A 24,854-nucleotide genomic window follows, 5' to 3' on the forward strand; every position below is an offset into this window, starting at 1 on the left:
TAAGAAAATGCAACGTTCAAACGATTCTTCAATTTTACTGTCAAAGTATGTACAAGACTAAAAGCTGCAACGGTCTTTTACTTAATGATGGAGAAGGTGAGGTGGACGCCCTTCTCACATCAGGAAGGGATGCCATGCTATCTGCCCCACCCGTTCCACGCCCCTCTGCACATGGTATGTTGATGATTTCCAATTTTAAAATTACTTAAAAGTCCCCCCATTTTCTGCACTCCGATTTTGCACCATTAGGGTATATTGTCCGCATTTAACACAGTTTGACGAAATTTTCCTGGGAGGCGCGTCATACAAAATTTGTCCATGTGAACTTGCCGTACTACTTCCGCTGCGTCTCTCGATAGATAGACAGGTCGATAGATCGATAATTATATTAATCCCGAAGGAAATTATACATTGTTCTGTTCTTTACATTTGCACAAAAACAGTTACATTATCAATAAAATATAATGCAAAAGACAGAATAAAATACATTTCTGGACTCTATATAAACGCTTCAACATGTACTCTCCAAATATTCAAATATTTCATGTTCTGAGGGCTGTTTGTGCTTTGTGAACAGCAGTCTCCAGCATAGTGCGCTCTCGAAGCAGCTGGTGGAGAACATCCGAGTCCAACTCCAGCAGCATACCTACACGCACAGTAATTACAACAGTAATTAGGAACACGATACGGCCTGAAAATAAAATTTCCAAATTTTTCCCCCCCAAAAAATCACATTTCTAATTATAATTGGTGGGGAGAAAAAAAAAGCTAATGACAATGACATCATCTAATCATCCCTTACACTGAAAACCCTCCTGATGTAGCATTTTTGGAGGCGAGTATAAAAACCAGACATCCCTATTCGTACGTTTTGAGACTTGACTCTATGGCTCACCAGTGATTTCATGCGCGTGAAGCTGGTCCAGTTCCTGCACCCGCAAGAAAAGCTTCTCTCCCAACCCTTCTGTGTCCTCTGTGTCGCTTACGTCTGTCTCCGCAATTCGCTGCCTGCATGGACATGCGCACACGTGAGTAGAGTAGAAGCTCCAAAATACCATGCCCCTAAAGTCATACTACATAGAAATTGGCCAAAGTTTTTGGTGAGCATCTTAGGCATTAGTGTTCTGACAAAAAATAAATATAAATGACAAAAACTACAGAGTAAAACATTTTTTGCTGTCCTATGGCAAAATAAAAAGATACAGATGTTTTTCTTTCTCTACCAATACATAAAAATACAGTATATCTACATTTACTGTATATATGAAGATTCCACTTTTGAGTTTGTAGTCTGTACACTCATGAGCAAAAGGGACTTACTGTTTTAAGGTCTTGAGCGCTGCATTCAGCTGCTCTTCCAGCTGTTTGGGGTCTGAGAGAAGCTTTAACACAGCTTCCTTGCGCTGCTCCAGTAACATGCCTTGTGGAATTAAACACAACCGCATTTTTACGTGGTGATTTCAAGTCAGAACAAAAAGTAAATTGTGTGGACATTGTTGTCATACATACAACTAACCTGTGATCTTCTGTGAGTATCCAGTGTTGTAAACGTCCACGAGGTCAAAAAGCTGTTCGCCCAAAGAGTCAGAAGACGTAGAGCCATCGTCTTCTTCCTTACTTGTTTTTATGCTGCAACAGTCGAAATGGTATTGAGGCTACAACTGAATCGGGGCTGAAAATTACATTACAAGATTAAAGACGTCATTTTACGAGCAACTAAAATATAAACTTGTTTTCCAAATAATTTCCGTTTTTTTACCTTTTCAGCATGGTCCTAACATCTGCAAGACACCACAATACCAATAATTCCATGGCAATGTTATTATCCAGTGTTTTTCTTTCATGTACCTGGATGTTTGGTGCAAATTGATCTGCAGGGCCTCAACAGCTTTCTCTACGGCCGTTGCGAGCATGGCCTCATCCTGCAACATCTTACTCAGCACAGGTGCAGGAAGCTCCAGCAACATACCTGCGGAAGGAAAAATACTCAGCACACATGTGAATTATTATTTCTGAAGGAAATATACATGACACAGTCACCCTCACCTGTAAGTTTCCCAGCGTGCTCGCTGTGTTTGGGGAAAATCTGAGCGTATAGCTGCTCGCCAAGTGTCTCCACGTTGTCTTCTGTGTCCATATTTCCTCACATTTGTCACTGTGGTCTGTCTTTTGCTTAATGTCTCTTAAACAAGATTAAAACTACAAAGGATTGAGACTTGCAGTCCATTGGCCACAAATTGTGGAAAGCATATCTTTTGAGCTAAGCAATGTCCGTTCAGTGGAGAGTTGTATATTTAATAAACACTGTGAAAACGCATTTTTTTGGCAGGCCTTCCACTTAGACTATTTTATTTTTAGTGGGTTTGATTGAAGTTTCTTTCCCGACATTCATCATAAAATGTTGTGTTTCTGTATTTGATATGGCTGCATCTTATAACGATGTGAAGCAATTTGTGAATCCGCTCTAAAAAAAGTCACATGTAAATAAAATGTTATTACTTACATTTGAGCATTGGTCACGTCATACCAAATGGTGTCAGTTTCTCGCGAGTTTTCCCATTTCGTCAAATTTCAGGTTTGATAATATTATCGAGGCCTAAGAACGCCATATGTTTACGTCAGCGTTCGTTTATTAACTCATCTTTACATGCAACGGTGTTTTTTTTTTGCTCCACCGTTACTGAAGGTTGCAACTTGAATATCGGGGGGGCTATTCATAAACAAGAGGCGCATGATGATGACGTTACTCGTCGACGCGTTAAGTGTGGATGTATTCATCCGCTGCTTTCGTGATCAAATAGAACCAAACGTTTATTTTTAACGTTTATTTTTTTAATAATATCAAAGTAATATATACATAGTTTAAGATATGAATATGAAAAATGTAAAAGTATATTATCGCCTGAGCGTTGTTTTTTTCTCTCAATAAACAACAAGTGCGGATTGATCGCTTCCTTGAGCTGAGGAAAAGCGGTTTCCGCCTTCTCTGCTCCTTTTCCTCTGCTGAAAGGTAACGTGGTCGCCTCAGCTATTAGCGACCGCTCATTAAAAACAGAAAAGCTTGTCCAACGCTTTTTTTGTTTGGTACATTTGCGTAAGATTATATTGCTGGGTTGGTTTTTTGTCACTCGATATAAGAGGAAGTGGAATTGTGTAGTGAAAAATCGGAAAATAACGTCGTGTTGGTAAGGCCTCGCCGTGCGGGGCTAGCATTAGCAAACGGGCATCTGTTTGCTACCACACAGTTAATCAATACACGTTAATGTGTTTTTGAAAAACTATATATAAATTCTAGTTATGAAGTCCCTATCACATATTGTCTTTGTTATTAGTCCCAACGATTAAAACGGAAGTGCTCGTTGTTTGCTTCTGGAATTTAGGGAATAAGTAGTTCACGACATGTCTTGATTGTGTTGAAATTTTAGAACGATTACATTTGGAACATAAATGTGGAAGGTGGAGGCTTACCTTTGGCAATTGTATTGTAAATGTATGGAATTTTTGAAATGTGGGAATTCCTGCAATATGAAATATAGATCTCTAGAATCTAAGGTTTTAAATGTGAACAGTTGACCTTGGAATGGGAGTGATGAGAAGATGGCAGAATTCGAGTTAATAGCTGCCTGACATGCTGTGACACAATGTTGAATATCATTTAATCGAATGTTTTTCAGGTTCATCATGTCGGCCCATTTGCAATGGATGGTGATCAGGAACTGCTCCAGCTTCCTCATCAAGAGGGACAAGCAGACCTATAGCACCGTGAGTCATGTGAAATTGTGACCTTAAATTTCCATACCAAAACACTAGTTTACACTCCATCTAATGTTGGAGCCCTGGAAGACAAACGTAAGCATCCAACATTAGCGGTCTTTCTTTGGTGTCAAACCCAGAAGAGGCAATCTGACTATGTCCTATGCTCGTTAGTCTTCCGCACAGATTGCCATTTTAGGGCATCAGAAAAATTCCGTAAAAATACTCAGATTAGTGTGGTCGAGAAATTGGTTCCGTATGAAAATGGCAGATCTGCAGGGGTTGGCTGTATAGCAACATGTGTGAAGTTTGAGTCACTGCTAATGGCCTGTTGGCTAATGGCAGGAGCCCAACAATCTGAAGGCCAGGAATTCCTTCCGCTTCAATGGGCTGGTGCACAAGAAGACGGTGGGCGTGCAGCCGGCGGCTGATGGCAAAGGAGTGGTCGTCGTGATCAAGAAGCGTGCAGGTAAGGACAATTTTAGAGTAAAAGCCATCTCTACATTTGGATGCTGTACGGGAAAAAAATGGCTGCCGGATTAACTGTCGTAGAGCTCTCGGAAAGCAATTTCCTTGCATGTCAAGATGAGTTTTTTTCCCCCCTCAGGTCAGCACAAGCCAGCCAATTCTTACAACAAGATCACCATCAACAAGAATGCCCGCGCTACTCTCAACAGCGTGAGGCACATCATTCGCAAAAACAACTACAGGAAGGACCTACGCATGGTCAGAATTGCACTTGGGCAGGAAAAAAATGTTTTTCCATCATGAGCCTTATTGTCATTTGTCATCATTCAAAACAGGCCGCCCTGCGTCGTGCCAGCGCCATTCTGAAGAGCCAGAAGCCTGTGGTGGTCAAGAAGAAACGCACTAGGGCTACCAAGACAGCATAAATAGATAGGCCACATAATGCAAAATAAAAACTTTTTGTTTGGAAAAACTGTTTTTGTCCTTTTTTTGTGGTTTTGACAAAGGTTGGAAACACTGACTTCATATACATAAAATCAGCATCCCATGTCGGAACGCCGGGATGGATTTTTGGAACAGCCCCGCAGGCAGCTTTCCATCCCATCGCACTAGAACGTCAAGCCTCCCCCTCCTCCCTTTGGTGTTAAAACGCAAAGCACAAAATCAATCGACGGCAAACTAATCTCTGAGTCGCGTTCCCGCTTGTTGCCGACCATGAGGCCCGCATTAGTGTCGCTTCCCCTCGTCACCGTGCATATGCTACTGCTGCCGGGAGATGGCTTTGAGCTGCAGGACACCATCCACGAGCTCATCGAGGAGAACATCCACCTCCACGACCAGCTGGATAACCTCACGCAAGCCCTCGGAAAGCTCCGACGCATGCTCTGGCATCATTCCAATGGTAGCGCCTGCGCCTTTTAAATATCTCCTTCAATGTTCCCATGAAGGAAAGATATTTGCCTTTTAAAGAATAATGAAATAACTTGTTTTTCTGAAATGTCCAGTCAACAGGGTAAATACAACGCCTTTCATATATGGTGTCTTGTTTTTAATTTCCTATTCATGTCATTACTGACTTTAATCCTTCCCGGTAGCCAGCATTTAGTGCTATGATCCTATAATCCACAGAATATGATAAATCTCACCCTGCATTTGATGCGACTACATACATTTTATTTTTAGTTAAATACTTTATCTGTATTTGTAATCTATTTTGTCATTATCCCACAAAAAAATCCCCTAATTTACTTTCTGTTGCTAGCTCAGTTTCACGCTATATTTATTTTATGCTATTTAAATCTTTGTATTTTTATTTCACATTTTTAAAAGTTTTCTTGTGCAACGTCCTCAGCATTGAAACATTTTCCTAAGCCTACCAAATTTACTGATTCAAGCTATGTTGTACATGTTTTAATTACATGAAAATATATTTTGTAATATTCAGGGGGGGGGTCGTCTTACTCTACTTTGAGAATTTTTTTTACATCAAAAAATAAATTTTTATGCTATGTGCTCATTTAGTTTTTAGCTAAATTGTTTCAAGTGGTCGCATTTCTTATACGCCTCAATAAAATTGTCATTTTGAAGCATTTTATCAAAACCAGTAAGACAAGCCACAAAATAGCTTGACCTCTCTCTCCCTAACTTAATTGTTAGCATTTTTTAATATTACACCAAAATTGCATTTCATCTTTAATTTGTCCACATTTCCCGTGTACATTCTGCTCTTGTGTCTTTATAGACCCGACAAATCACGAGCACTACGAGCATCACAACAAAGACATCCAGCATCTGTGGGAAGAGTGGTCACAGCGGGGTGCGTATCCCATTACCATCATCAAATTTCTTGCAAAATTATGATACTTTTCCCCACCAGGGGTGAGCGCAGAGACCCATCTGCTTCTGGAACACACTTTCTGCGGCCGTGACCTGCACGGATCGGCCAGGCCTCTCTACAGTGGACCCAGCCTGGTCCTGATGACCATGATGGTGGCCACAGCCTGCTTGAGCTTATTCATGCAATAAACAAAAGATTCACACAAAATATAAGTTTTAAAAAATGTATCATGGGGCTCTTAGATCGGAAAACTATTTTTTTGCTCGACTGCTTCAACAAAAACAGTGCTTATCTTACTTTAAATGATAACATAGAATTGAAAATAATTTTCGTCACACTGCAAATGTTCATTGAGGCATTTTGAATCCCACTAGATTTCGAGGCAGTTTTAAAAAAAATGTGCAAAAAGCTCATTTATTTCAGCATAAGTCACAGAATTAACCTCTACACTAAAGCCCATCTGTGTCCTGTCTTTAATAAATTAAATTTAAAAGACATTTATTTTGTCTTAACTTCGGTTTGAGTCAAATATTTCCTTTATATCTTCTGTGCGCAACGCACGAGTTTAATATAGGGTATTCGGATTAAATTGCGTTTGTGGAATATGAATTAAGTAGCTAAATCGACCTGTTTTTTTTAATCCAACTCAGGGGACGGCCATTTTGCTACTAGCTCCCGACTGAAAATGACGTCACAGTTGCTCAGGGCTCAGCTGACCCTCAATCATGGCTCACCTGTTTTTTGAATTTGCTCGTGTGACGTTTGCAAGATGAGGCTTGGTCGTTATCTGCCTCCTGAAAATGGACAACAAAGGGTGGATTTTGCTGCTTAATTCATATTGCACGGAAGCAAGATTAATCCGAATGCAGCATTTATACTAGTGGGGTGCATCAAAAATATTGTAAAAGAAATAAGAAAAAAAATGGGGCTTCCATTTCTTTATTATAACAAATATTCAAATACCAAACAGACGACATTAAGAAAGCAAATAATTTAAAAAGAGAAACGATGACTCAACTGTGGCATCGGCCTCTTCCCGAGACATATTCTATCAGTTTCTGTGAAGTCAGACAAAGCGTTAACCAAGTTCAAAAATAAGAAAACCTAGCATGCCGAGGCGAAACTCACCGAAAGTTCCTGCACTCGACACAGCGCCACGTCGTCCAACAGGTCAAAGTTGATTTGGTCCTTGGTCGCTTCGGAAAAGCACATGGTCTGACATCAGGTAGAAACAGACGAACAAACATGAGCGCCACAGAAGGTAGACCCGTGACTTTTGTCTTGCAAAGTGACTGCTCATAGACCCCCAGTGGTCACCTGATACCCGCCAGTACCTGTCCGCGCCCCGTGGTTACGGTGATATGCGCTGTAGATCCAGCTACTGAGCATTCCAAATCCCCCGTGGAGACCACGGACCTAGAGAGGCAGAACAAGTGAAGGCTTCTTCTAGGCTGGACAAGACAGCTTTGAAATAAAATCTCAGATTCGTCTTCAACATTGCATATTTGCTTTGTTTGAGTCTTTACTGGTGTCTGCTGCAAAGGTGGCATTGCAAACATGAATCTGTTCTCAATTGCCTTCTCTGGCAAACCCGAATACCTGAGTTTCTGTTTGGCCGACAAGTTGCTGGGCTTTGTCAAGCGGCGTCCTGTTACGGCGGTCGTGGAGGCCCTACAGAGACACGACTTGAAATAAACCCGACACCCAAACACAGTACAGACAAACCGCGAGACATACCTCAGATTTCCTGTGCTACTACTGCCGGTTGTCGGCTTACTTTCCCGTGCTCCTTTGCCCACCTAAAACAACAATTACAAAAATACGAAAAGGCACAAATAAATAAATAAAATACCCCCAAAAAATATTTTACTGTGATACGCTCCGGCAAGTGTAGAGTCTGTACCTTTGATGTCTTGACAGAGTTTTTTCGAGTCAAAAGGGATTGAACTGGTGCTGGATCAGCTGATTTTCCTTTAAAAAGCATTTTTAAAATAAAGAAAGTTAAATAAACACAATTGTTTTATCTGTGTATATATATATATATATATATGCATGTACATAATGCACAGGTCTATCTTCATTGCAAGGTGGATAGCAAAAATCTGCGTATATAATTAACACCCATGGAAAGTGCATTGGAGATATTTTTTTTCTAACCCCACAAATTTTTCTTAAAACACAGATAATCTGTCAATTTGCATATTGCATAGAAATTCAGACTGGGGTGACATGGATTAGTGGTAGAGTGGTTGTTTGCCAACCCACAGGTTGGTGGTTCGACCCTCTGGCCATTGCGACCATGTCCAAGTGTCCTGAACCACCAGTTGCTCCTGATGCTGCATCATCATGGTGAATGAGGCAGCAGTGTAAAGCGCATTGATTACCAGCACTGTATAAGTGATAGCCATCTACTATTTAAGGCGTGGTCCAAATAAAAAGGAATCACCTCTTCTGCTGGGCACCCTCTTGTGGGTCAGTTGCTTCATCTCAGGGGACTCGCGCTGTTGCAATCACACAACATAAGCGACTTGTCATTACTTCCACTTGCCGCTGGATAACATGGCAGCCAAGTCGTGAAGCCGCTCACCTGCACAGCTAACGACACCTCGCTGGCTGACATTTCTTCTGTCAAAAGGGAACAAAAAGAGCATGACGACAGTCTTGTGTGCACATAGATGTCCACTGTTTTAAAGGGCTCTATAAATACAGTTGAGTTAATGACTTCATTGACTTGCAGTACATCCGCCACATTCAACATGGCGGAAACAAATCAGAGCAACGGACCAACCCGGACGTTGAGTGCGTCTGTACACTGAATAGAGACTCCGACTCACCAATCCAATCCCCAACGCGCATGTTTCGAATCGAGGGCGGCAACTTCATCAGCTCCACTTTAAACACTTGGTCGATATTTGCCAATAAGTTGTCAAGTCTGCTCTCCAGTTCATTCATTCGCTCTTGCGCTGTGTGTCAAAGTTGAATAACACGTTCACTGAGGCACCGACAATGAGTAAATGAGGTAACTTCACGTCGTCTAACCTTCTTTCTCAACTTGCTGAATGAAGAGAGTAATTTTGCGACCCCGTAATATCCTGCTTAACTCCTCTTGATTCTGGACTTGAGCTGCCTTTCTTGACCGCTTTGGCGCCATTCTAACCAGCCCTTTAATGTGAAAGATAGACATTTCATGGACGCCATTTTATCTGTCAGGTGAAGGCCGACGACGTAAGTATGAAGGGTTACTATTGGCTGATATCTTTGTCGTCACAAAATGCCCCAAAAAGCACTGTAGCCATTGGCTGCCATAAAGTGACAGGTGTTTTTTTCTTAACACGTCCCCACATTAACATTATTAATTTATGACGACAACAAAATCGTGCAACACGCTGGTTGATAGGTTAACAAGTCCGCCTCACAGTGCAAAGGTCTGGAATGGTTGTTTGTCAAGGTCTGCCCTACGCTGGACAATAAAATTGTCATAGAGATTTGGTTGTTTTCAACTGTATAAAGTTAGTATATGTGAGAAAAATTCACGCACATGAAAAAAAATGTAACTATCATTTTATAAGAATAACATTGTAAATTTAAGAGCGTAAAGGCTGTTATTTAAAAGAAAAAAAATGTCAATATTGACAGAAAATTTATTAACTCACGAGTCATTTTCAGCCCAAAAAAAAGCATGTTTATGAGGGGGACATCCGTATATTTACAAGGAAAAAGACATGGATGAAGTGGATGCAAAATATCAGTCAGAGAGCGCGCTCTAGTCTATGTCGAGGTCAGAATCGTCATCGTCGCTGAGGTTGCTCTGAACGATGGCCCCGTTGCGGACGGTCTTGGCCGAGGTGGGCACCTTGTCAGGCAGAAGACCGTACTCCTGCAGCAGCGCTTCCACATCCACGGCGAAGAAGTCCTCGCCGAGCTGGTCGGTGAGCCGTACGAAGTTGCCGATGAGCTCTCCGGCTTTGTAGACCAGCAGGGCAGGCAGGGCGCCATCCCGGAAGAGCGGACTGGTGCCGATGGCCGAGCTGCGCACGCTACAGAACTTGACCAGTGGATACTCCTGCGCCAGGCACGCCAGGCTTCCGCTCATGGCTTCGCAGCCGGCCGCGTCGGGCTCGTAGATGTGGATCATGACTGGCGTGTTCTTGTCCTCCTCATCCAGTGCCTCCAGGAAGTCTTCGCCGCTGGCCAGCTCCTGGACGCGCTCAAAGCGCTTCCCACGACATAGCTGCCGCCGCATTTCCTCCATGCGCTGCGCGCGATAGTGCTGCAGGAAGTCCTCATCGTCCTCTTCCTGCTGGAGCATGTTGTACTCCTGCATGGTCATCTGTGCGCACAAATCTGTACCGTGAATCTGCAGCAACATTGGCCTCGGGAACAATTGGGAATAGGAATCCACTATATAGATATCATGTCTAAATGTTTTTTAAAAAATGTACGCAACATAAAGGTTAACAAGATTTGGGGAATTCCTTTTGGGGGGTGAAAAAACAAAGATGCATGTTTAACAAAAGAGAGTAATGTTTTGGAATCTGTCTCTCTGTTTAAAAGAGTTACGTTTTACACAAGAAGGGGACCAACAAACACTAGTGTAAAAGTCACATCGTCACGGCATGGCTTACTTTGCCTTTGATTTTGTCCTGCAGCTCCTTCTGCTTCTGCTTCTCTTTTTCCAGGTCCAGGTCGGAGCGGCACGTCATGGACAGCTTTTTGATCAGGCGTTCCATCTCCTTCTTCTGCTCCTGCTTCTGCTCCACCTCCAGTTGCTTGTACTTCCTCCAGTCATTGATGACACCCTTTGGTCCTGAATGATCACAATAACCGCAGATATTCAATCTCACTTTTCATGCACTTCAAAACAACTTTTAATACAATACAAATGCATTTAAGCTGGGCATGGCCCGATCTTAGGATTCTCATTGTTTGATTACTGTGAGCAAAAATATCGTCGTATCATGGTTTTTAAACGACGGCTTAAAAATGTCAAATTTTGAAATGTTAGGGTAAATAAAAACAACACTTTTATCCCATCGAACACGATTACATTTTGAGCAAAATATAAAATAATTCGTACATTCAGACACATGCACCATGTTAAGTTTAAATTAAATAATTGTTAACATTCTTACGCCGTTTCAGTTCTTCTTTGTAGGTCACAGTGTCCCATCACAGGTGACCTATTTTTAGAACAGGCCCCTTGACAATGTTGTCCTTGGGGCTAACTAGTACCTCCTGGCACCATTTCATTTAATTTTATTAGATTAATGCGCATTGATCAACAGCGCAAAAAGGCATCCATGTTTGTATTGTCTCTTTCGTGCTGGCCCCTCCCTCAGCCTCTGTGCGTAACTGCTCACGCCTCTCCTCTTTCTCACCGAGGAGAACAAAAGCGATTTGGCCTCTTTATTCAAAGACATGGCTGGTTTACTCAACTCTGCGGGCAGCCAGTCAAATTGTGCTGTGCTTAGAGGGCTGCTCAAAAAAAGAAGCGCTCCTGACCGGCGATGGAGAGTATGAGCGGTTATCGAAACCTTGACTTTTTAAAACTACGGTGAAACTTAACTTGTCATCCATCTCACAATATATATTTTGCAATATCCCCAAACGTGTACACAAAAAAAAAACAACAACAACAGCCGTTGCTTTCTATCGGTGTAAAAAACAGCTACCTGTGTTGACTGCGCTGCCATCCGCGCTGTAGTCCAGCTCAGGCTCATTGGCGGCGCTGTCTCGGATGGCTTTGGTGTCCCTCTCATTGTCCTCGTTATCGCTGCCTTCATCCTCGCTGCTGCTGTAGTAGTATTGCAGCTTCTCCCCCAGCAGCTTGTCGTCTAGCGTCGTCATGGCAATGGCTCACCCTATCGGGGCATAGTTATGACAGTGTGTTGGGTTAGGTTGAGATTTTTCAAGAATTAAGACTGAATATTATAGAAAAGATTATACTTTTATATTTAAAATATGTGTTCATTTGGTGTAAAATCTAAAAGAAAAAAAGTCTAACAAGAATGATTCAACAGTTCAAGGAAAATAGTCAAAAGTAAAAGAAAAAAAACAGGAATCAGAGAAAAAATATTTAGAATGTCACAATTTTATGAGAAATTGTATCATTGTTGACAAGAACAATAATTACATGTTAATTTATCATTATGATTTGTTTGATTTTATAATAAATGTGTATTTCTACAAGAATAACGTTGTAATATCAAGAGGAAACTACTTTTACTTTTCAGCAATAAAAACTTGTAAATTATTGTTGGCAAGTAAAGTTTTTAAACAACTGATTTTTTGGTGGCCGTAAGACTCGTTGACAGTGAGCGCATCTGACAATGGATGGACGGATTAATGATTTTTCGTGGTACGGATTCATAAATAAAGCTCGACCAAGGGGTCAAATGGTATTTCGTTGTCAGTCATTTTGTCGACGTGAAAAATGCATTTTCACATTCAAGCTCTGTGCAGGTATCCTCGGGGTAAAGGAAAACAAGCGAGTTATTAAGAAGTGGAACAACGTAATGTGGGCTCGGTGAGCTTTAGCCACCAACTCCCGTTCGTTACATTTAGCTAGCTTTGTACACGGAAGTGAAATTAATCACGAGGCTGGTCCCTTTCAAATACTATAAGAGTAGAGTGGATGCGCATGCAATCGGCTCTTACCTTGTAGTCTGAGCAATTAGTTAGAGCTAAATATATCGCCCGGCGTCCGTAATACTGTCCTGCTCTTAGCTAAGATGCTGTTGCTAAGTCCCGTAAGTATCTGTCACTGGGCGTGATGCATTCGTGACATTAACAGGAAATTCGCAATCGCAATGACGCGCATCGGTGAATGACGATTTACACGTTTTGTATACACAAAACGTAGTCCGTGTCTATGTCTTCATATAAATTAATGTTGACATCTCAAACCCGAGTTACAGATATCTAGATGTCCATTCCGGATACTTCACGACGAATATTGCACGTACATTGTAGATACAACATCTGTAATGACGACTCCCATGCACATATAATGCAAAATCTCACTGAGACAGACTCTGTCCGTATATGTAGATTATCGATCTGTAATATAGACTATTGATCTGTATCGACGAATCTCACGCACATAAATGGGAAAAGTTACGTTATTTGGCGAAATGACGTTGCGGGTATCGGAAATGCCGATTATGCATGAGAAAAAAGGGAGTTATCTGAGCTGCTCTTTTGACGAGGTGAAACCGATTTATGTCTGCAACACAAAACAATCGCTGTTAATTAAGTAAACAGATTAGAAAATGTATGGATGGATGAACTTCTCCTCAACCTGGTGTAATTGAAGGCAACATGATGATGTCAGGCTTGGGAGCTTACCTTCACAGGCATTTCCAAATTTAACCAATAGATGGCAACTTGGTATAACACGTTACAAAGGGGTCCACTTTTTTACGACTTGATTTCATTCCGTTCTTCCGCGCCGTAAAATAACATACGCTAACGCAAGTGTAACGTCAAACAACGCAAATCGGAAAAACAGCGCTATAGACCGTTCGTTTTGCGCAGTTCGTAACTTCGCAACCTATGTGTTCATAGCAACGTATGTCGGGACTGTCGTAAACCGAGGACACACTGTACAGTACACGCCTTTGAACATTTCACAGACTGTGGGATATGTGTTGCATCTCAATTTCAGTTTTGACAAAAAACGTCCACTTCAAAAATCGCAACTAGATTCAGATACTTTATTTCTGGCATTATGGCGAGAGCGTACGACGTATTTCAATTTCTGGTTTATTTAAAAGGCTACTCTTTTCATTTCAAAATTTTGTACAAAATAATTATAAATTAATACAATACAAACAACTTAGTCCTGGAATGAAATATTCTTAATTTAAAATGTTGGATGATGATTGGTTTCATGGTCTGAGCTTATCTTAGGTCCAAATAAAAACATTTTGGTTTTGTTGTAGATTAAATATGTGCTCCTCTCCCTTGAACGGCAACGATCTGTTTGTGAGATAGCGAGAAGAGAAACAACTACGTGATCCTGTGTGCTCTCGTGACCTCCCACCGCACTTTATATACATTAAATACATTACAGTGACTGTTTAGTACAGAGCCTAGTTTGGAAAGCCTTGTAGGACAAACTGCACATAGGAGGCCGAATCCAAATTGGAAGGCATATTTGCTTCTAACGCGTTCACCAGGCCCTTGTTAAACTTTCATAACAATACGGTATTATCATCAGCTTTCAGCAAATATTTGTATGAAAATCACTTCTTGGCCATAAATATACAATAGATGAATTAAACACAGCTCATTGAAATCACACACCGTCCATAGCATCTAAATGTATGTCGTATGGTCGTAACCGAGGAACCACGATGCAAGTTTTGCTCTTATAACAATATAAATGGCCAAAGAGGACAGGGTTAAAAAAACAAACAGACAGATACGCATTTAATAGAATTCAAATGGGGCATCAACTATGTAGCCTGTTTTTTCTCAAAATGATCTGTTCTGTGAGATACTGCTTTTTTATCTACATTTCACATCCCGTGATTAAGTTCTCCAGTTTCGTGGCCGCCATCAGTTTTCCAAAACTGTCTTGCCAAAAGAAACATTGCAGGCAGGGCTTGGGGGCCAGTGAAGGTACCGACGGATCGCCTGCAAAAAGTAGAGGGAAATGAAAGGAAACCAAACAAAAGACTTCGTCTCCAATTTTAATTAATGCACTTTTGATGGCTGCATATCTACAGCTCATCTTGCCAAATTTGTAATGTTTTTGTCAGAAAAAAAGGACATGTACAGTCACAAATCAGAATACAAATGGTGACTTACATTCAAAGCAAGTAAAACAAGATCGAAAATAAAAACAAGAGACAAAACGGAACTTGTGGGAGGTCCTGATGATTGTAAATTGGAGTACAGTTCCAGTAGCTGACTTAGGTTCAAAAAGTCGACGCAAAATGTGAGCTCATGTGCTTGGGGTAAAGTGTCCAACTGCGCCATCGCTTTGCAAACAGATTATCCTTCAAACGTAAAACACGAGTCGGTCTTTCCATTGTCTATAGTTTCTGTGTGACATCAAACCACTGATTTTGCTTAGGTGGCTCAACGTCTAGTTTCTGCAAGGAGTATTTTAACCAAGTATTGATCCCTCTTCAGTGTTAGTTTCAAGACAGCGCGTGACAACAGAATCTTATATTTACGCACAATAATCAGGACTGCATGGACACGCTCCCAAAATGCTCTCAGTTTTTCACAACTCCCCCCAAAATGTGTGAGGTGTGAATCCAAGCAACCGCATTATCTCCAATAAACCTGGTTTGCTGCGGATGTTCTACTCTGGATTTTAGACGTGCCAATTATTATTATTTTTAACTCTGTATGAAAGCTCTTCATCACAGCACTGCCGGACTCACGTTTGCAGCCAAACACCGTGCTGACTTGAAGTTCCAAGTGTGAGGCTGCAAAAAAAAATAAAATAACACGGCCGCGTGGAGGTGAACTGTGGATCCGGTGTCCAAACAAGCTGCTTTGCCTCTTGGGAGAACGGCTTGGATGTTTCAAGCCTATTTGACTTGTGTTTTAGGGGACTGCGGAAGCCCCTCGAAACACATCACAGCTCATCCGTCCTGACGCTTTGCTCCTCTGGCGGCACTCGGAACGCCACGTTAGGGCACGTCCTGGAATTGAGGCACACCAGGTTCTGGAGCGTGGCCGAGTTGACAATGTCAAAGCCCACGCGGCCCCCGAAAGTGCTGGGCTTCCAGTACTCGGGGGAGCAGATGGGGTTCCCCAGGAGGCCTTTGAGGGAGAACGGCGCACCCATCTCCACCATGCTCTCTCCGAAGATAGCGCCCAGACGAGTCCTCTCCAGCAGCATGCCGGGGTAAAATTCAAGAGCGTCAATGTCGCCGTAAAGCTCTTCCAGAGTGAGCGCTATCTCCTCGTTATCTGCCCCCACGCCCCAAAAGATACAATCAATGACATCTTCAGTCAGTGCACAAACCCTCGCTTTTAAAGCCAGCATATTGTTCAAACAGTGTCGCAAAACACAATTGAATAATGAAGTTAAGCGCCTCCCAAATTAGTTCAAAGCTTTTTAGGAGTCGTTGGAGGTTAAACACATTATAACGAGCGCCAACGCCTTCCTGTTATTCTTCAGTACAGTCATTCACAGTAATTATCAACTAGGGTTGGGCCGCTTCCTCGTGGGGCGTCAATGCATTTTGAGGCTCGTCACACTCCCTTGTCAAATATGTCGATTACATCCATTTCGGAGGGCGGGTGACTTTGCTTTGCTCACCTGTGAACTCTCTGAAGGAAGCGTACGGCTTGAGATTAAAGCATTTCCTGTACTCGTTGAAGGGCTGCACGCGGAGCTGCCGCGACTCCTTGATGGTCCTCACGGCTACAGGCGTCACCACAGGATTGACGTTGTGGCCCCCGCCTATCTGCGAGCAAAACAAAACACATATCGGACCATTGTAGATCGTTAATTTTGTCCATTGGACAGCACAAAAAAAGAGCCCGAAACCCGAGAACTGGTCAATTATTCGAGCGAGAGGTGAGATAACCCCTTGACTGGTGCCCTGCCAATCGCAGTGATGCAAACAAACACAGTGAAGCTCATAAAACAAAGAGCCAAGTCATTCCCGACTTCAAAAGGTGAAGAAACAAAGCCTCAGCGCCATTGCCAAAAAAGCTTCACTCTGGTATTTGACTATTTCTTCAGATCGAATTACCCTGTAGTCTGAAGGATCGTTACCTGGCCGGCCACTTGGCGGGAGAAGGCGTCCACCAGCTTGTCCACGCCGTATTGCGTGAGCACGGACGTGTTGAAGAGGAACTGCGCGTAGACGAGCTCGTCCCCGTTGATATGGAAGCTATCGGGCATCAAGGGGTGCCAGTGGTAGAGCTGGCTGAACTCCAGGGCGATGCGGTTCCCGTACTGGAACTGGGCGTGAAAGAGCAGGGTGGGGTCGAACTTTAACTGCAGCAGGTAGCCGCTGAGGTGCTGAACGTATTCTTCGATCACTATTCGGATGGTCTCACCTGGGGAGGGCAAGAAATGTGATGAAAACCCTATAAAGGGAGGTGGGGGTGGGGGGCACTACATACATATTACAAATAACACAACGAAACAGGGTCCAATCACAAAATTCCTATCAAATCGTCATCATTCAAAGTTAACATAAACTTGACCTATAAACCTTCAATTTTAGTTTCGTTAAAAATAAAATGTAAAAAGAAACGTGCAAGTGGCTCACCAATGATGATGAGCCGCGCGGTCTGGAACAGCTGCTCGTCATCCCAGCTGGGATGCTCCGCTTTCAGGACGTCGCAGACTCGGTTGTGCTCCCTTAACCACAGCGTGGCATACAATCCCAAGCCGGGCAGAAGTCCGAATACTTCATGGCCGATAGCTAACTGGTCCTTGGGGTCCACACTTGGGGGGTAGCTCATCTTGATGGGAGCTTCGGCTACAGAGGGAGGGTACATCTCGCCATCAATCAACTAATGGGGAAAATAATAGCACAACAAGGACCTAACACTTAACATGCATTTTCATATTTACATTTTTTTTAAAAAAGCTAACTAGCAGGTAGCAGCTAAAGCAAACAGTAAAGCTGTACTCCACCTGATATTTAAGTTTTCCATCTTTTAAAAGCCGGAGCTTCAGTTGCCGCTCCAGGTTATCTCCGTAAACGTGTCCCGCATCCACCTGCACAACAGATATTATGCCAAGTTGACATTTTTTTTAATCACTTATAAATGAAAAGTGTCAAATAATGAAAATGTATTATTCAAGAATGATTCCAGCTGTTGTTCAAAACAAAGACCCAAGTTGGAGTATGAAAAATATGATGACTAAATTTGACAAGAATATTTTAATCGACCTAATATTACGAGAGCGATCGTGGATTTTTACCCCACCAAAGTTATAATTTTACAAAAAAGTTGGAATATCAAAACCAATAAGTTTTAAAATGAGTAAAGGCAAAATCTTACAAGGACAAAAATGCTCTTCTATGATCTAAAATCCACATCACACCAGCAGCCTGATTTCGTTTTCCACAATCTGTTATTTAGGGCGTTCCCCAAGGGTCCCTTCTTGCCACCCTTTCAATTCACATTGAGCCATCTTCTACCTATCTACTAATACACTAAACATACCCCCCGCCCCCGTGAACTAACCCCATGCGCAAGGGCCTTTGTGAAGCCCAGCCCCATGCGGTTGTAGGTCTTGAAAAACTGGTGAGTGAAGTGCTGTGCAAAGAAGGCGAACATGAGGTTGGAGCCCTGCGGGTCAGGCCTGAATGTCCTTCTTTTTAGCAGCTTCTCCACTAGCAGCTCAGGGTCAGGCAGCCCAGCTTTCCCTAATGAAAACAGATGTCACAACTTTTTGAGGGCTTATCAAAAACAACAACCCCCACAATGTTCCAGCAGGTGATTTCCTAACCTTTGACACCCAGAGGTGTCGGGCAGTCTTCTGGCACTGGCGGAAGAATCCGAGTGTAGTAGCTTAGGTTGTAGTAGGACTCCCAGCTGAGGTAACCGTATTTTGAATTATATGTTGGAGGGCTGGGAATTAAGTTGGACCTCACTAATCACACACACATATATACAAAAATATGTTTGAAATGCCTCAAATAATTTTAAAGAGTTTCCTGTTCCGGGGGAGCTCGAGACCTGTCAGGACAAGCCGCATCAGAACTTCCCGCAGGAAGGTGTTGTTGACGACGTCCCAGAGCCAGTGGAAGTGGGTGAGAATGTAGTGCACCGTGTCCGCTCCGGGCTTCAGGAGGTCATACACCCGAGTCCAGAACTCCGCTGTATTAATACAAAAGAGGGTGATCAAGAGTGAACGATCAGCATTAAGGGCACCAGAAATAAGACAAAAGCAAAAATGTTTTTTACATCATACGCATGCTGTTTTTGTGTTCGTCTCTTCTGGTCTCTTTGTATTTTGCATTATGTTTTTTAAACGCAGCCCCCAAAGTCAGCTTCACTGAGCGACATAACATTTTTTGGTAGGCTTGTTGATCATCCTCAGCATCCAGCTCAAAAAACTGCCATTTTTTTTTCTGAGCCTAGAATTCCTTGATCTTAAAAGTCTTCCAAAGGATGTTCCATCAGATCACGCAATCGGACCCAGACTTCAACCGGACTTATCCTGGTTCCCTGCCAACCCAAACACTGCAGCACTCCCGTATTAAGAGCTCAAATTTGGCCCAAGTGTCGGTATGCGTTACACAACAGAGGGGCAACGTGAGGGCTTCCTTGTTCGTATGCATCAGAGCGGCAGAGTTGCCTTCACACATTTTGGTCGAGCGCAGTGGTTTGGCAAAGAATGACTTGCACGCTACATCAGGCCAGCACCCAGAATTGCCATTTCCCAGAATCCTGGAATATTTTTTTAAAACTTACCCACATATGACCTGGGCCATCTCTCTCTTATAAAAAAATTATATACGACACAAAAGAGGTTTATATTTTGATGTCAATGTAATATTTGTACACAATGTACTTTCACTTTTTTATACTATTCAGGACACCTGATTTGTCATATTCTCTTGTGATTTATGGATCTAACCTGAATTTAATGCAAAACACTGCATGTGCCTTGGCTCCAGGAAGGTTGCGTCTCGAGAACACTGTCACGTGTAATACCCGCTCTTACATTCTCATTTTCAAGCGGTAAGCCCCCCGCCCCCTTCATACTCTCCATCTGGGATAGTTCAAATTCCTCTCTTTCCCCAAAGAGGATATGAAGGGATGTCACAGATGCAAGGCGTGGGGGGGGGGGGGTCCGGGGGGATGAATGGACTCACGGATGGTGCAGTTCTCCCCACGGTAGCCGGTGCGGGTGCAGTCGCACTCGTAACGGTTGTCTGCGTATCTTACGCACACGCCCCGGTGCTGACACGGCAAGTAGCAGCACGGGTTCACTGCGGAGACAAGTGTCAACAAGTGTCAGTGTCACCTATTGAAACCCAAGATTCTTTTATTTAAAAAAAGAAAAAAAAGCTAGACACAGATGTGATTCCCTACATTTGGTTTATTAAAAAAAAGACTTAAAGGCTGTAAAAGTCATTAAACAGCCAGTACCGGATGGATCTTGGTTGTGGAAACCACTTACAAGATACATGACGTAGTATCATACTGAATCCACTTCCTTTGGGAAAGTGTCTCATTCTCGGTGGAGCTATAAGATGTGACTGCCGCTGTCACCGCGATGCACCGCCGTTTGACAACTGTAAATATGGCACACTGACAGCATTTACAAAATGTGGACTTTTGTTGCCAGTGAAATGACTTAATCTCTCCAATAATTAGATCACCTGACGTAAAACAAACCTGGGAAAGACTTGATGCTCAGAGCCAGAAATAAAATACACCGTGTGTAGTGTGTTTATCTTGACAGATATACTGTATAAACTCTTCCGTCATATCCCCTTAGGGGAGAAAAAAATAGGCTATGAGCTCCATTTTACTGGAGCACAAGCAGAGGAATTGCATGTACAAGAGTGTGTGTGTCATAGACACGACCCAACAGGTGGAATAAACAGACTAATGCTGCTAAATTATTCCTAATTGCTTTCAAATGTGACACACTGCTTGTACAGTGCAGACTCCATGGGAAAAAAAGCGCCGACAGCACTCTCTCCAAACGAGCTTCAGCATGCCCCTCTCGGCCCCCATCCTTGCCAAAGACACTCAGCAGACCTCATCCGCCTGCTATGTGAACTCGGCCCACGCCGTCTAAATGCGACCAGAGTCATTTTACAGATTATTTGTCAGAACCGGCGGGAAAATAGCTCAGAGCCAAATGTGAATGGCAGATGACATGATACGGGACGGAGCACAAAATGTACCGCTGTTTTAATCTCGTGAAGAAGATAACCTTGGAAGGGAATGTGACCAAGTTAAAACTGTTTGTTCGTGTGTCTTTAAGAGCTGATAACACCCGCATCCTATTGTGTGTGTGCTGGCATAAAAGGTTGGCCGGTCACTACACTGGTCAAACCGCATGTCTGACCATAAAGTCGCGCATGTAAAGTGTTTGGTGACAAGAACAACATGTTTCTACAGCAACTCATCCGTCATTGATGATGTGATAAACCCAGCACTCCTCAATAAGACTTTAGAAATAATTCAGTAAATTGTAATTAACTCAGTTGTTAACCTTTGAGTACTTAAACACACAGTAAAACACACTAACGCAGAGTTTCCTAAAAGTCATTCTGCATGACATTTTTTCCCTATTTGTTTAATATTGATTTTTTTCCCTCCCACTTGAACAGTCTTCCAGAGTACAGTATATATTCAGTTCACCCAGCATTGGAGGTGAAATAGCCTTGGCGGGATGTGCTTTAGTTACCGGTAATGTTTGGTTTCCACAATCGGCCCATTATGTCAAAGATGTAGACGCAAATGGCCAAAAAGTGCGCATATTGACCGAGTAAACTTTTACCTACCTGTGTCGGACATCACCTCATCCCCACTGCACGCAGGTTCCCGCAGCAATAGAAGAATGCAGAAGTATCCCAGTATAGAGGCTACACACCGGACAGGAAGACGAGAGGGAGAAACCGGGTGGGGTTACGTTTAAGGATATCACGTTTGTAACTTCTTTTCGAACTTACAACTCATCACAGCAGCTCAGCGCGATGTCATTCAAAGAACGAGGAAATACGACAGCTTCAAATCCGTCGCTGAGGAGTCGAGCCGGCGCAGCGAGAGCTCGTGAGTGGGCTGGTTTAGGTGCGGTGTGCGCGGGAATAACCCGCCGAGGAGAGCTTTCACCTGCGGGCAGAAAAAGTAAGAAGACGAGCGGGGGGCGGGCGCTCCCGGGCTAACTGAACTCACCTCCTTGGTGTGCGCGACATCGCCCCCTGCCAGCAATCATGAAGCATGACATGAGCGAACACCTGAGCAACGAGCTGTTGACAGATAATGACATCACGGTATAGGTAACGAGTAGACCAATCATGGCTGAAACCCCAAAACAGATAAGCTGTGATTGGTTACCCTTAGGTACTGTGATGTCATTTTTAATCGACAGAAAGTGACAAAATATCCCTGAGATGGATAAAAACGTGTGGATTTTGTTGCTTAATATTCTCCCAAGGCAACAGTCAACAACAGCATGTGAACATTTCTGGAATTTCCTCCGTTTCGTTTTTTTTTTTTTGAAAGCAAAATACCAAACACGAAATATCACCCTGAAGAGCTCGAGGCTATTGGAATTCTATTTACATGAGCGGCCCAGTACATTCAAAAGTAATGGGCCTCAAATGGCAAGAAACCTTGACCATAAATTGTTTTTACAAGTAAAGAAATTACATCAAGATTCTCAAGAAACTTGATTCAGATTAAGATCTCTTGTGAATCGGGCCCCCCTTTTCCAAGTCCTCAAAAGTGGACTGAATAAATGCTGTTGCAGGAAGACCACCCTCAAGTTTTCCAGTTGCAACAGAAAAAAAATCCAGTTCTGCCTCATGCCATCATGGGAGAAAGCTGAGGATTGTTTGGATTTTGTATAAATATTTAAGTTTTTGTTGTTAGGGGTGTCCAGAAGCAAGTGAACTTGGACAGACGCACATTTGATTTGCAATGTTATTTTCAGTTGACTTTGATGCTACTGAAAGCCTCACACAAATTAGTTTCCTCTAATCATTTATTTTGCTCATATTTAAAAAGAGAGGGAAGAGGTGGTGTCTCGATATAGAATTATACTCTTCTTTCAAGAAAAAAAAAAGTCAAATTTCATCTGGAACAAGACAAGAACGAGCTTTGTGTGTTGGTCACATTTATTTAAACAAAAATGTGTCTTTTAGGAGGAGCTGGAGGCCGCCACTGCAGCACGTCTGGGCTTGGGGGTGGTACCTTCCCGGAAACCATTCCTGGAAAATTTTGAGAAAACAAAAAAAAAGATGGCACACGATTCAGATAGCTTCCAGAATATGTGAAAAAGAGTTTCCAAAAGGCTCTTCAATGTGATATTTACTTTAATTTGAGAAAAATGCCCGTACTAGGCACCTCTCTTGATGCTTAACTTGCCTCAGAGACTTGAAAAGGAATCACTGATTTCATATGTTCAGACATTTATTGTTCACCATCATTGGCAAGCATTGTTGATAAACATCATTGTGGTAAAAGGTCATTACATGTCGATTTGACCAATTTCCAAAAATGGAGGCTGACATTTACTGAACGGCAGCGAATGCAGTGCATTTTTAACGTGACTTAGCTTTCCCCAATTACAAATTTGAATTTCCATATTGTACTCGGTTGAGCCGTCACTCCAAACCACTGTAATGTCAGATTTACAGATGCCAAATTCCGGTGGTAAAAGTATTACTTATTCGTCTCAAGGGGGCTAACAACCCTGAAAATGACACCACAGTTGCTCAGGTAACAACCAATCACAGCGTGCCAATGTTACCTGACCAAACAGACAATAAGTGAGCCGTGATTGGTCGTTACCTTAGTAACATCAATGTTATTTTCATTTGAAATCAAAAGACAAAAAGAAATGGATCTTGCCACTTGATTCATATTCCTTAAATTCAGTATTAATCAGAATAGTGTGTTTAGACTAGTGAGGCCGAACACTGATCAATTATTGCTTAACTATCAATGTCCCATGCGAGTTAATCTTACCTGAACCGACGGTACACAACCTTGAGGTGCCTCAGACGACCAGTGCCGGTGGTGTTCCTCCTCTTGGCCTTTGCGCTCCAGTTGTCTAGAAAACAAACAAATCAGTTTTTAAAAAATTAAGTGTCTAGTCTGTCAATCATTTTCAGAAGCCACCTCATAGCTCCCCACATAAGAAAAAATGTCAACTTACACTTTCTCTTGCGCTTCTCGGGGTAGCCACACTTCCCACAGGAGGACTTCTGCAGGTGGTAGGCTTTGGAGCCACAACGACGGCACAGGGTGTGCGTCTTGTTCCTGCGCTTACCGAAAGAGGATGTTCCCTTCGTCTAGAGGATGACAATTAAAAATGAATTGGCACCAAATCCCAAAACGCCCCAGTACCAGTACAGCTCTGGAGGTCTTGTCTCAGTTCGAGGGATGATTGAATCATATAGTATTCATTGGTTCAGACATTTTAGAACATCATAGACAAGACTATATGCAATTGAAACGCTCCGTGCATCACCGCTACAACGACATGCATCATATTTACTCATTGAGACATTCATGATGTGGCAAGACGACGCGTAAAACTCGGGCATCAAAAGGACTTCACAACGAATACAATTCACGAACACAACTGCGGCATACTAATATACACATTTGCCAGCATACAACGGAAAAGTCCAAAATAGGACTTGATTCAATTTGAAGACCTTAGTGTGGCCCGAACGTCAATGCTAAGGAGCTGGCTAGCTACTTCCAGAACTAAAACCTTGAAGTTGTCAAATATCCACTTTATTTACAACAAATACATCACTCAAAAAGCAGCTAAGCTTAACCGACAACGAAACAGTCGTGATCGGTAAGCGATGAGCTGCACGCTTCCAAGATGTTTCGAGATTTTAGCTGTCCTGCATTGCCAGCTTACCATTGTCACACAGCGGCCGAGGGATAAGAGACCGGAAGAGAGGCCAGCGCGCTCTCAAATTACATCCGTGCTTGTTTCTGTGTCACGCCGAAAAGGGTCCGTTGTTCAAATTGTTGCTTTTGTTTTTAACTAATAATCTACCCATAATTTTTTTTATATTACACACGCATTATCAAATACTGAAATGAGGCAAAACGGAGCCAGTGTGTAACACCATGTCTATGTAATTTGTTTCAA

General features: G+C 42.6%; 5 protein-coding genes and 2 non-coding genes across 11 annotated transcripts; 1 reads left to right on the forward strand and 6 right to left on the reverse strand.

The window, feature by feature from the left end:
• Positions 1–19: 19 nt before the first annotated feature.
• LOC127591084 (uncharacterized) lies at positions 20–2,844 on the reverse strand. Of its 2 annotated transcripts, XM_052050904.1 has the most exons (7): positions 2,504–2,844; positions 2,047–2,199; positions 1,849–1,969; positions 1,517–1,629; positions 1,321–1,420; positions 896–1,008; positions 20–646 (listed from the first exon to the last, which is right to left on the reverse strand). In XM_052050904.1, exons 2-7 carry the CDS (start codon positions 2,135–2,137, stop codon positions 543–545), a joined length of 642 nt encoding a protein of 213 aa, XP_051906864.1. In that variant the 5' UTR covers positions 2,138–2,199; positions 2,504–2,844; the 3' UTR covers positions 20–542. The 2 variants fall into 2 exon arrangements, with proteins under 2 accessions (XP_051906864.1, XP_051906865.1); XM_052050905.1 differs by lacking the exon at positions 2,047–2,199.
• A 141-nt stretch (positions 2,845–2,985) lies between these two features.
• rpl28 (ribosomal protein L28) lies at positions 2,986–4,693 on the forward strand. Its single transcript, XM_052050960.1, has 5 exons — positions 2,986–3,010; positions 3,675–3,762; positions 4,099–4,222; positions 4,361–4,479; positions 4,557–4,693. Exons 2-5 carry the CDS (start codon positions 3,682–3,684, stop codon positions 4,644–4,646), a joined length of 414 nt encoding a protein of 137 aa, XP_051906920.1. The 5' UTR covers positions 2,986–3,010; positions 3,675–3,681; the 3' UTR covers positions 4,647–4,693.
• Positions 4,694–6,786: 2,093 nt separating this feature from the next.
• cdca9 (cell division cycle associated 9) lies at positions 6,787–9,284 on the reverse strand. Of its 4 annotated transcripts, none has more exons than XM_052050878.1 (11): positions 9,098–9,284; positions 8,893–9,021; positions 8,645–8,680; positions 8,505–8,555; positions 7,962–8,029; positions 7,796–7,857; positions 7,658–7,729; positions 7,393–7,474; positions 7,187–7,273; positions 7,077–7,116; positions 6,787–6,852 (listed from the first exon to the last, which is right to left on the reverse strand). In XM_052050878.1, the coding sequence occupies exons 1-11, from the start codon at positions 9,240–9,242 to the stop codon at positions 6,842–6,844; spliced, it is 783 nt and encodes a 260-aa protein (XP_051906838.1). In that variant the 5' UTR covers positions 9,243–9,284; the 3' UTR covers positions 6,787–6,841. The 4 variants fall into 4 exon arrangements, with proteins under 4 accessions (XP_051906838.1, XP_051906837.1, XP_051906836.1 ...); XM_052050877.1 differs by having other exon boundaries at positions 8,505–8,559; positions 8,646–8,680; positions 9,098–9,283; XM_052050876.1 differs by having other exon boundaries at positions 8,645–8,683; positions 9,098–9,283.
• Positions 9,285–9,602: 318 nt separating this feature from the next.
• On the reverse strand, positions 9,603–22,307 carry pdcl (phosducin-like). The gene is made up of 15 exons (XM_052051936.1): positions 21,911–22,307; positions 21,688–21,847; positions 21,520–21,600; positions 19,873–19,989; positions 18,731–18,871; positions 18,501–18,644; positions 18,236–18,417; positions 17,679–17,762; positions 17,308–17,554; positions 16,806–17,092; positions 16,344–16,491; positions 15,658–15,991; positions 11,731–11,915; positions 10,684–10,865; positions 9,603–10,388 (listed from the first exon to the last, which is right to left on the reverse strand). Exons 2-15 carry the CDS (start codon positions 21,692–21,694, stop codon positions 9,822–9,824), a joined length of 2,706 nt encoding a protein of 901 aa, XP_051907896.1. The 5' UTR covers positions 21,695–21,847; positions 21,911–22,307; the 3' UTR covers positions 9,603–9,821.
• Positions 22,308–22,836: 529 nt separating this feature from the next.
• Positions 22,837–24,718, reverse strand: rpl37 (ribosomal protein L37). Its single transcript, XM_052050970.1, has 4 exons — positions 24,618–24,718; positions 23,898–24,033; positions 23,708–23,792; positions 22,837–22,947 (listed from the first exon to the last, which is right to left on the reverse strand). The coding sequence occupies exons 1-4, from the start codon at positions 24,618–24,620 to the stop codon at positions 22,878–22,880; spliced, it is 294 nt and encodes a 97-aa protein (XP_051906930.1). The 5' UTR covers positions 24,621–24,718; the 3' UTR covers positions 22,837–22,877.
• LOC127591758 (small nucleolar RNA SNORD72) lies at positions 23,098–23,175 on the reverse strand. Its single transcript, XR_007959957.1, has one exon. It is a non-coding gene; the product is annotated as a small nucleolar RNA SNORD72 (small nucleolar RNA).
• LOC127591760 (small nucleolar RNA SNORD72) lies at positions 24,105–24,182 on the reverse strand. The gene has a single exon (XR_007959959.1). It is a non-coding gene; the product is annotated as a small nucleolar RNA SNORD72 (small nucleolar RNA).
• Positions 24,719–24,854: the final 136 nt, after the last annotated feature.

The sequence above is a fragment of the Hippocampus zosterae genome, chromosome 18 (assembly GCF_025434085.1).
Source record: "Hippocampus zosterae strain Florida chromosome 18, ASM2543408v3, whole genome shotgun sequence".
Taxonomy (NCBI): domain Eukaryota; kingdom Metazoa; phylum Chordata; class Actinopteri; order Syngnathiformes; family Syngnathidae; genus Hippocampus; species Hippocampus zosterae.